General features: G+C 41.8%; 1 protein-coding gene across 5 annotated transcripts in view; it reads left to right on the forward strand.

Moving 5' to 3' along the window:
• LOC149285097 (catenin alpha-2) overlaps window positions 1-12,143 on the forward strand; it is a 581,118-nt gene that overhangs the window by 68,470 nt on the left and 500,505 nt on the right. For 4 of the 5 annotated variants that reach the window (XM_089495823.1, XM_089495824.1, XM_089495825.1 and 1 more), the window contains exons 4-6: window positions 974-1,093; window positions 1,597-1,863; window positions 11,229-11,432. In XM_089495823.1, coding sequence (XP_089351949.1) covers window positions 974-1,093; window positions 1,597-1,863; window positions 11,229-11,432 — 591 coding nt within the window. Of the gene's footprint in view, window positions 1-973; window positions 1,094-1,596; window positions 1,864-11,228; window positions 11,437-12,143 lie in introns of all 5 variants that reach the window. The other variant, XM_089495822.1, reaches the window with a different exon arrangement.

Raw genomic sequence — 12,143 nt, forward strand, 5'->3', positions numbered from 1 at the left:
ATCAGGGCCGGACCAGGGATTACAATTGGCCCAGGCAGCTTAACCCTTTGAGTGTCAGAGGGCGGGACATTTTTCATTTTGGGACTTTGGGTAAATTTTTGTGGATTTGCTATAGTTAGATTTGGGTGACAAGCATATAAATACCTAACAATCTCTCTCTCACTCTCTCACTCTCTCTCTCTTATATATGTTTATTTTTAGTTTTAATTCTGTACAAGTTAAGCTATGCATGGAAAAACAGTGCATCACGTCATATATTGATATAAATTAGGGGAAAAAAAGCATTTTTTTTTAATAAAATCCCCCAACCCCATTGGTGTAAATTGTATCCAATAGAAATGTTTGTTCATACGTGTAGATTGCACACGCAGGGAACAGTACCCAATATAATGCAATTGAGGCACACATAAGACATTATTAATTCCATAATCATGCAAAAAAAAAAAGGTTGAGAATATACCTGCCCGCAGGTACGCAGTCTTTTTGCCCCTGTGATCGCCCTCGTCATCGTTGTACTAAATTCTAGTGCATTTTCTTGCTGCATAAATATAAAAAATGTATTAAGAAGTATATGGTTTTTTTTTTATTTTATTTATTTTTAACATCATTTTAATTGGGGGAGGATAGCAGGTAGCAGGGATTGGGCTTTTATTTTTACCAGCATGTGAGGCCGCTGATCCCACAATAAGTTTTTTGTGGGTAGAAATTCCACCTTTTTGTATAGATTTCGTTAGATCGGCTCCCTCTCAGAACATGCTTTCAAAGTTCTTCAGTCCAGGAAATTTACTCCCAAGTTTTGCTTGAATGCTGAAAATACCGGATCACAATCTGCAGGATTCAGGTTTTTATTTGACCTGATATCGCTAATTAGTTGCTAAAATAACAAACCTGCCGCAAATTACACATTGTCTGTGATTCTACTGAATTTTTTTGTTTTGTTTGCTCTAAAACGTGTTTTGTTTTTTTTCCACAGGTAGAAGACGCTCTGGAAACGGTGAAATGTGCCACTAATGAGCAGGATCTGGCTTATCGATTTAAAGAATTTGGGAAAGAGATGGTCAAATTAAACTATGTTGCGGCAAGACGGCAACAGGTAAACTCTGCACATGGTTCTCGTTCTTCTGTGTTCTAGACCCTGGTGGACCCCAAGTAGACCTTTAACAGCCAACGCTGTATTTACCCCTTCCTGATGACTTCCATTTTTGCGTCTTTGTCCAACTAATTTTCATATTAGACAAAGACAACCCGAGTAAACCCAAAATGCTGCATTAGTAATGGCCTTAGCCCCCAGAGAAATAGAGTTTATTAACTGCTTAGTACTGTATATTATTATTATTATTATTTATAGTTAAGATAGCGCCATCAAATTCCGTGGCGCTGTACAATGGGTAGAGATGACACAACAAGTAGTATGTGACATAACAAATTGACTGACAGAGACAACAGGTGAGGCGGGGCCCGACTCAAACGAGCTTAATTAGATTAAAGGGCCGTTCCTATGTTTAAAAAATAAATATAAGAAAAGAATAAAAATAATTTAAGCGTTAATAAAGCCGGTTATTTACAGCGCTGATGGTTTTGGTTTGTGTTGCGCAGGAGCTGAAGGACCCTCACTGCAGGGATGAGATGGCGGCTGCTCGAGGAGCTCTGAAGAAGAACGCCACCATGCTGTACACCGCGTCCCAGGCCTATCTGCGCCATCCAGACGTGGCGGCCACCCGGGCCAACAGGGATTATGTATTCAAGCAAGTGCAAGAGGCCCTTGCCGGCATCTCCAATGCTGCCCAGGCCACCTCCCCCACTGACGAGAAGCAGGGTCACACGGGCATAGGGGAGCTGGCCGCCGCACTCAATGAGTTTGACGTGAGTATCATGCATACGAAACCATGCGCTGCTGGCCTTAACCCCTCGCTGCACCTTTCCAAAATCTCAAATACTTGAGACTACCTTTTATTTATTTTTTTCAAAAAAAAATATTTATTATATTTTTCATTTTTTTTTTATTTACTTTATGTATAAAAATAAATAGAAAATGATTTTTTAAGTCTTTTATCCACTTTGGGTCAAGACACTTGAGCTGTGTCATTTTACTCAAAATCTTCGTTTTTTTCCAGGCAATTGAGGTTTAAATGACTTGTCTCTGTTTTGCATAAATTTCCAGAAATAGACTCGCGAGCCGTACCCCTCCAGACGCCGTTTGAGGTGCTGCGTGGGATTTGGTACTGACTTGTTCCAAAGCGTTATTTTTGTTAGCGCCTGCTTTTCTCTTTATAGGAATTAACTCTCTCAGTGCTGCCAAGTCATGCAACACAAAGCAGACCTTGCCCAATCATTGCTCTGCGCGACGCAGACCTTGCCCGATCATTGCATATATATGCTGCATATATACAATACATTGCATATACATCTGCAGCCTATTATCCTTCTCCATCCCAATTGTCTTTGTGTTATAACCTGGGAACTTTTGGGTTTTGCCTACCCGGAGCCTATTCTTGCAGGACGCCTCATGTACTACCCGCTGACGGCGGTGGCCGTTCCTGCTGACATCGGGAGACGCACTCCCATTTATGGGGGGAGTTGGCAGGGAGTGGGGAGTCAGGACCCTGCTCCCACGACCCGGAGGTTTCGAGTGTTTAACCGGAGTCTCCAGGCAAAACAAGGAGAGTTCCCAGTTATGGGTATAACGGTCGATAAGGGAAAACCACCCAAATAAAAATGATAATGTTTTACAAATTTATATAAGATACTGTACTTTCTTGGCCCCTTTTTTCATTTGTGTATTTAAAAAAAAAATACCTTTTTAACATCATGTTGGAAAATTAGTACATAACTATTATAACTATAACATAAGTATTTAACTAAAGAAATGCTAGAAGTAAACCAGCATTCACCGTAACCCTAATATACTGCTTATATGTAGTCTGTCACCACCTAGTGGTCATTTCTTATATTACATTGTTCAGATTTGTGCAGATTACGCAATAGGTACACATACACCCAAGGGGCAGCAATTGTATATAACAAATAAATAAATATTTCTGCACAAGTTGCTTTCAGGAGGTCACACTTCCAACAATGATTCATCTTAGCGTGATGTACATTATGTTTAATGCACAAGCTTGCAGAACGCGTTTTGACATTATGTGTGTATTTGCGTAGACAAGAATCTTCTGTTTTATCTGTTTTAGTCTAATAACAATAATTAACACTGATGATATGTTAGGTGAGGCATTGCTGATGAATTAACAGGATTAGAAGCAATTTACAAGGCATTATGGTAATAATGGTGAGCGCTTGTGTGCCTAATGCACTGTGGCCTTTATCAAGACGTTACATACAATGTTGTCACCTTATGACAGTTAACGATATACAAGAAAAATTATTTTATTTGCACCTATCTATATATATATTTATAACCCTATTTTCTGCTGCTCCTATATGCATTATTGTAGCATTTAGGGCTGTAGAACTAGGGCTTCCGATCCAGGTTGGACCAGCCTGGGGAGGGAGAGGGTAAGAAAGGGAGTATATATGTATGTTAAAGTGAGAGTACATGAGTAAGTGTGTGTGAGCATTGATGTGTAAGTGTGTGTGAGCATGGATGCATAAGTGTGTCTGTGTGTGTGTGTGATTATGGATGCGTAAGTGTGTAAGCATGGATGCGTAAGTGTGTGTGTAAGCATGGATGCGTAAGTGTGTGTGTAAGCATGGATGCGTAAGTGTGTGTGTGAACATGGAATGTGTACTTGTGTGTGTGTGTGTGTGTGTGTGAGCATGGATGCGTAAGTGCGTTTGTGAACATGGAATGTGTACTTGTGTGTGTGTGTGTGTGTGTGTGTGTGTGAGAGCATGGATCCGTATGTGACTTGCGGGGGGTGCAAGGGGTCCTCACCTGTGTAGAACCCTGTGATACCTTCATACCCAGTAAACACTTTCACATTACATCAGTTTTATAGTGTGTGTATATATATATATATATATATATATATATATATATATAACCACATCCTCTTTAAACTTCTTTTAAATGTGTTGAGTAAAAATGATACCTACTGAAGTGGATAAAGTGGAAAGAGGCAAATCCTATAAAAAATATATATATATAAACGGCATCTAAGACCAAAAATTCCATTTCCTATTCACACAGAATGAAAGTAGACGCTGGTGATCCTCCATGTACGTAATCCCGCTGATCTTCTTACGGGAAACGGCACATTTCTTACTGTAATATATCCCGTTGGGTACGCCTCGTAACCAGGCACATCCAAAGACCCTGTTTATCAGAAAAGAGTAACAATTACCGTCAGGGGGTATAACATAATATGTATAATAATTTAGAAAAAAGCCCATGAAGATCCCATTCTTTAAAAGAACGTTCCTAATGCAGGTCGCCTCTGCCAGGCCAATTAACGTCACGCGTTTACCAAGCTTTGTACGGTCAGAATCCATCTCCCGGCACAAGAAGCTCAATTACCGGACCTCTCCGCGGCATAATATTAGCTCTTTAAAGGTTATCCGTTTTGTTCATTTTTTTTTTTTTTTTCATGGAAACCTTTTCGCTAAATGATACACGGCTTTCCCCTTAATATGCATTTATTCCGTGAATACGTAGCTTATTAAATATAGAAATTGCTTGTTGTGGTTCAGATAATTTACCGAAAGGGTACGTTTCCGTCAACGGCGGAAGAATTCTGGATTTTCAAGAAATCCTTCAAAAGTCTAGAGATTCTCTATAACGTTTCGCATCTATGTGAAAGTCAAGTTGTGTTTTTCAGATATCTGGCACTTAATTGAGTTTGTCAACCTTGTAACATAAAAAAAAAAGCACAGCTGACAATTGGATTGACTGAGAGGGTGGTAGATAAGTAGAACTGCCTCCCAGCAGAAGTGGCAGATGGTAATACAGTGAGGGAATTAAAACATGAATGGAATAGGCATATGGCTTATGCAGGAAGGACGGGGGTGGCCAAAACAGGCTTTCAGTGCAATTAATAAATTGTTTTACGAAGAACCTCTCTCATATGCAATATACGGACAAAAGTATTGGGACACCTGACCGTTACGCCAACAGGGACTTTGATGACATCACATTCTAAATACAGAGACATTAATATGTAGTTGGTTTGCAGATATAACGCCTTCCACTCTTCTGGGAAGGATTTTCACAAGATTTTGGGGAGTTTTTGTGGGAATTTCGTCTATCATCATGTTTGATGAGAAGTTCCGGCTCACAATCTCCGCTCCAGTTCATCCCAAAGGTGTTCGATGGGGTTGAGGTCAGGGCTCTGTGCGGCCGGTCAAGTTCTTCCACCCCAAACTCATCCAACCGTGTCTTTATGGGCCTCTTTTTTAGTAAAATTTGAGTTTGGGCCCCTTACTTTTAGTGAAGGAAAATCTTAACTCTTGTGCTCTGTCTATAAAAATGGGTAACTAGCCTGGACAGTTGAAAGGTCATACGCAGGGCCGGCCCGACAATGGAGCCGAGTGGGGCAACCGCTCCAGGCGGCACTTTTGAAGGGGCAGCACTTTGCCGCCCCAAGCCCCCTTTTTTTTTTTTTAAGCGAAAGACAGAGAAAGGGGCGCCGAGCGGTTTTCGCTTACCAAGCTGTCGGTACCCGCTCGGCGCCCCTCTCTCTCCTCTGTGGCGAGTCTCCCTGTTCGTTCTTGGTGCCGGCTTGTAATGCAGAGTGCCGGCGCTCATCATTACAAGCCGGCACCGAGACCGAACAGGGAGATTCGCCGCAGGACTGCTGAAAGGTAAGTACAAGGGGAGGGGGGGAGGTAGATAATGGGGGGCGGCAGGGACGGAGGGAGAGGAAGGGTAGATAAAGGGGGGGGGAGCATTTTAAAATTCGCCCCAGGTGGCATTTTGCCTTGGGCCGGCCCTGGTCATACGCCTTGTCAGGACTGTTGGCAGCTACTGGTTTCATCAGTTTTTCATCCATATAAGGTGGATTGACGCAGCTCTCATTTTAATGAATAGCCTTACAATGTACCTCATTGAGTGATATACGATACAAACAATTCTTTCAGAGCATGACATTAATCATGTTTTATGATATCATTAGCATATTGTAATTCAATCCACCCATTAATCCATGAATCTACCCAAAAGGGATATCTCGGGTTTTTTTTTTTAAAGCGTGTTCGTGTGTTTTAGCCATAACATTCCAAAATCCATAAATCACTCTTTAATAGGCTGACGGTTTCTAGATTTAATTCATTTCTCTAATATTTGCTTAAAACATTACAAATTATAAATCTGAACTGACATCGGGGTTTTTTTTTTGTTTAGTTTTTTTGTCCAATCCACGGAAATAAGAGTCGGCATTTTGTAGAATTTTAGAAAGTGTTCCGGTGATATTAAATGTGAAGTTTCATAATTAGATTAGTGACATTTCTGCCCAGAGGAAGCTCTGGAAACCGAACGTATCTGCTAATCGTAAATGTGCTTGTTGGGCCGGCTGCGGCTGGCGATTCTTTTCTTCCTTGGCATTTGAGCAGGGGAAGTTTAAACCCACACAACCTCTTCATCTTCATAAATGTTGCATCCAAAATGCCTATTTTTTTAAATAAAATAAAAAAAATTAGCCTTATTTCAGTTTTTTTAAATATTTTTATTAAACAATAAGACGCTCAGTTGATCCCTCTTTACCTAAGGGAGTCTTTAGCTGAAGTTGATACATTTATTGGGCCAACAAAAATGGCCATTCTAGTTACGGGAAAAGTAAATCGGCTTCTCCCCCGTCAGACATACACCCGGACTCATAAAAAGTCCTAAAACGCAATGGTCCCTGATTTATAATACGATTAAAACAATCAAGACCCCACTTCAGAAATAGACTCAATCCAGGACCTGTGAGGATTTTGAGGAACAATGTGGCTGCTGTGCCATTAATCCCAATGAATGCTTCATTCGCCATCCTCTTGTCTTCTCAGCGTGTAAAATAAGGTGCAGGTTGTACTCAACAAAGCAAAAGAGAACAACTATAGAGCCGCACCAGTCTTATCAGGGTCAGTGGAGGGCGCACTAGGGTGGCGGGTTGGGGTGGGTTGGCGGCCTAGACTGTCTCATTAGAGGCACATTGAGTGGTTGGACTTCACCACAGCTTTCTGTGGGCCTGCTGGGGAGATCAGACATTCCTCTTGGAACAAAGGTGTGTGATGTCATATCCCGGTTCATATCTTCATGAAAAAGACCAGCAGAGGAGCAGGACCCTCATACCATGGTAAATGTAGGCACTGGGGTATAAACCAGCATAAAAAACATCACTGTTTGTTCTTGAACACTCCTTAGAAAATGGACCTAGTAGAGGGTCTATCTAAAATCCAGCTGTAGACCCTCAACTTGCGCTCTTAGGTTTGGCCTCCATTGACCTCTTCGACTGCGGCTCCCTTCCACAAAAGTACTTGATTTATCCATGTGATGCTGAAAAAAGAAGTTGCTGCTCTGTATTTTAAGAGCATTTCCGACGCATTCTATTTTATTTACATTGTAGCGCTACGTTTAATTGAGCAGAAGACCCAGGGCCATCCGAGAAGAGAAATGGGTTGGCTGGCTCCTCTGGTGAAAGACATGGGGTCAGAAGGAAAAGTCACAGAGGTGTTTAATAGAACAGGGTGGGCGCTGAAAGCCGTTCTTACTACCTAATAAATATAATCCGGAGTGCCTGATATTACGCTAGAAAGGATCAAATATAGGCGTTTGGTCTTGGCGGTGGAGTCTTACGGCGTAATAAAACCCGTACATTTAAATAAGCCAATCCATCAAGACGTGCCAGCCTTAAATTGTTTGTCTTGGAAAGGTTACAAGTTATCTCTTGCATTGTAAGGGCTGATTTTACTTCATTAACCCCTTAATGACAAAGCCCGTACATGTACGGGCTCAAAATGCATTGTTTTCAATGGGTTTAGGGACCGCCCATTGTCCTTAAGGGGTTAAAACATACCCGCGCCTCCTTATTAGAAATGCCAAAAGCCGGATTCTGTCTCATTAGGTAATTGCTAATCTCTCATGTAGGCTCGTTCCCGTTCACATGAAATTAAACATGATTTAGGGAAAGCCAGGTACCGAATGAAGGAATCGCGGTCGACTTGGTAATAAGTTGAACTTTTGTTAAGGGTAACGCAGGTCACGGCGCGGCTCCCGCCGGAGTCCGGTTCAAGGAGCGGAGCGTTTAATGGGTGTTCTCCTTATCGAGGATTAAAATGAGATCTTGGCTGAAAGGCGCTTCGGGCCGTTATAATGCAACGTTGATGAAAATGCTGCGGGGTGCGATGATATCACAAAAAGAAAAGGGCAGAGAGACGAGGAACTTGTTCGGTTTAGCTGCTTGCTGGTTTTGATCAAGAAAGCAATGTTTACTAAGTCAAATATTTCACACACTCACTACCGTTAAAACGTTTGGGGTCAGTTAGAAATGTCCTTGTTTTTGAAAGAAAAGCAAAATGTGTCCATTAATTAACATAAAATGGATCAGAAATCCAGCACAGCACAGAGATTTTTAATGGAATCTCTTCATAGGCGTACAGAGGCGCTTTATCACTCCCATCACTCCTGTGTTCCAATGGCTCTATATCACTCCCATCACTCTTGTGTTCCAATGGCCCATTATCACTCCCATCACTCCTGTGTTCCAATGGCCCTTTATCACTCCCATCACTCTTGTGTTCCAATGGCTCTATATCACTCCCATCACTCCTGTGTTCCAATGGCCCTTTATCACTCCCATCACTCCTGTGTTCCAATGGCCCGTTATCACTCCCATCACTCCTGTGTTCCAATGGCTCTATATCACTCCCATCACTCCTGTGTTCCAATGGCCCTTTATCGCTCCCATCACTCCTGTGTTCCAATGGCCCTTTCTCACTTCCATCACTCCTGTGTTCCAATGGCCCCTTATCACTCCCATCACTCCTGTGTTCCAACGGCCCTTTATCACTCCCATCACTCCTGTGTTCCATTGGCCCCTTATCACTCCCTTCACTCCTGTGTTCCAGTGGCCCTTTATCACTCCCATCACTCCTGTGTTCCAGTGGCTCTATATCACTCCCATCACTCCTGTGTTCCAATGGCCCTTTATCACTCCCATCACTCCTGTGTTCCAAGGGCTCTATATCACTCCCATCACTCCTGTGTTGCAACGGCACGTTGCGTTCGCTGATCCAAGTTTAGTGTATCCATGCAAAGTACCAGAGGGCTTCACCAGTTATGAACATTCACTTGTCAGGGCTTCACGCCAGACGTCCATCTACCCTGACGAAACCAAAAATGGGTGTCGATGTGGTTGCTTCACATTATTTCTTTGTAAGAAGCCTGCTTTTGTATCGCATGAAAATTTAGTGTATCCGGTAAAAATGTAAATAATCATCATTAAAAAAATTCTTTCTGGGAAGGGTTTGGGGACCCGACAGCGCTAGCAATAATGTTTCTTATCCTGCCTTTAGTTCCAAAAATGTAAAATTCAGCCGTAGGTGGAACAGCACCTTTAAGATCATATAGATTGAGAGAAAATCATTTGTATGAGTCCCGTTAACAAACCGTGGGGACCATTGTTTGTGGTAATTGTCCCTATCATTAAGCTCCGGCGGGGGTAAACGTTACGCGGCTGCACGCATTGATTCTTATTGCTTTTCTTATTATTTGGTGAAGTAAGAGAGTAAAGCTTTTTTTTTTCTGCAATATGTGGGTTTTTAATTCACCGCATTAATGACAATTTCAAGAGGCTTTCATTTGCACAGATCTTTCTGCGCATTCAAGTCTTCTTTCTGCGATCGCTTGTGGGGTCCACGTTATTATTAATTTATTTTTTTTTAATTAAAAAAAAACTCCAAAAAAAACAGAAGATGAATGAACAAGACTGAAAAAAAATGCCCAAGTGCATATAACGCCAACATTCTAAAATTGTTTACGTAAATTAGCAAAGAATTTGACCCATTCGGCCCATCTAGAGACTCGGACCATAATCAGTCTTTGGTCTTAGATTCAGGAGCCTGTCCCGTGTATGTTTACATTCCCTCGCTGTATTACCGTCTACCGCTTCTGCCGGGTGGCTGTTCCACTTTTTTTTACCACTCTTTCAGTTAAGGGAAACTTCTTTACATCAGCATAACCATAGTCTCCCCTTGTGACCCTCAACGGTGGGTTTATTATTTAGTAGAAAAAAATTCTTTCCTCCAACTATTTGAACTACGTGCGGACACTTTATATTCCGCTTTTTTTTTTTTTTTTTTACAATTTACAGAATTATATTAATTACAAATCTGTCTTACCTTTTTTTTTTGTCACATTACAAAGAGCTCTTTTTAGCTTTTCTGCCAGCGCTTACGTTCTAACCTAGCGAGTATATCGGACATCTGGCGATAGGCTGTCCGCTCCCGTAAGCATTTTAAAGACCTTTCGCAACCTGCTAATTTGTTAGTTCCGGAGTGCGAATAAATAAAAAAAAATAAAAAAAGACGAACGTATTTGCAAGAGCGGAAAAAAAAAAAAAAAAAAAATAACCCAACCGTATTCTTTGAGATTTTATTCTTTAGCGTCTGGGAAATGAAGGTCAAATGTTGCATTTTGAGAAGAAAAAAAAAACAAAACCTGTTATAATGTTGCTCAAGCACTTAAAGGACAATCGAACGTGAGAAAGGGTTTGACTCCATCGTGCCAGGTTGCATCACCACCTTTTTTCATCTGTTGAGATGTTTCTCGCCAAGCATCGAGTGGTTTTCAAACCCACCGTCCACGGAGCCGGAAATATGTTTATAAGGATAAGCCTAACTTATAATGGGGGGGGGGGTTGGGGGGGCTTCGGTCTAAATGTAGTCAGAATGTTCATCAGCACATGTTTAGAACTTTGGTGAAGAACTGATCTTCGTGGATTGGCGTCGCTCACACTGGAGAAACAGAAATAGCCCAAAGAGAATATGGAGTCCTTCGTCTTATTGATTAAAAATGACATAAAGTTTGGGGACATCAAAGGTTTCTTCTTCATTCCATCTGAAGAAGACACCTTTGAGGTCCCAAAAGCTTACTGAACTTTACATATTTTTCTAGATCGCCCCTACGAAATGTATCAACTTCAACTAAAGACTCCATCGTCAAAAACAATTATTTTATTTTTTGGGGGGGAATAAAGTAACTCATTGGGAGAGGAGACCTTCCATTGATCTCCAATGATTGTCCATCTTTTTTTCTCTCTCTCTCTCTCTCTCTCTCTCTCTCTCTCTCTCCGCAGAACAAGATCATTTTAGATCCCATGACCTTTAGCGAAGCCAGATTCCGGCCGTCTCTGGAAGAGAGGCTCGAAAGCATCATCAGCGGGGCGGCCCTGATGGCCGACTCGTCCTGCACGCGGGACGACCGCAGAGAGAGAATCGTAGCCGAATGCAACGCCGTTCGCCAAGCCCTCCAAGATCTGCTGAGCGAGTACATGAATAACGTAAGTCTGTTCCAACCGTTCTTCGCTCTTTCTGGTTTGCTAAAGGAACCTTTTTATGATTCAAGGACAGGAAAGCCGTATCTAATCGAGGCTGATCCTCCACAGTCTCTTAATCTTAGAATAGTTGGTGGCTTTTGTCAGAGGAGCATCTAATGAGTCTTAACGTTGTATTAATAAAGTGTAATTAGTGGTATTTTGTTTGTTCTAGATGGGCCACCATTACAGATAGATGAACGTCATGTAACTGGACGGTAACATTAACATTCCGATAGTCGATACTTTTAATACCATGTCGGTTCATGTAAGGAATAAGTGTTCCGTCTGATTGCGCAATTAGGAGTACCGTTTGCAGAAATATTAATGCCCGTATATATTATTTGTGTCTCGTTATGAGTATCTTCTAATAAGACGGGTTGCTCTAAACTGCTTCTTGAATGTATTCGCATGGACGCTCCCAATAGTAACACCAACTGCATGAATACATTGTGTTTGTGTTATACATAGTGCTGGGTTAAGGCCACCAGAGACCTCATGAATGGTTCTTTCTTGGGGGGCAGCATTCTCACATCTATCGCCTCTCTAGCCACAGTCTGCTTGTTTTGACGCAAGAGGGAAGGCCGTGGTGGTCCAATTGTGGTTTCTCCCACAACAGATTTTTGCAGGATGGCTCGTCTTCCTCCGTGCTGCCAAGTGATAGACGCAGCAAATATG

Source organism: Sceloporus occidentalis, unplaced genomic scaffold (genome assembly GCF_023333645.1).
Source record: "Sceloporus occidentalis isolate IW3139 unplaced genomic scaffold, rSceOcc1.0.p SCAF_84, whole genome shotgun sequence".
In the NCBI taxonomy this organism is placed as follows: domain Eukaryota; kingdom Metazoa; phylum Chordata; class Lepidosauria; order Squamata; family Phrynosomatidae; genus Sceloporus; species Sceloporus occidentalis.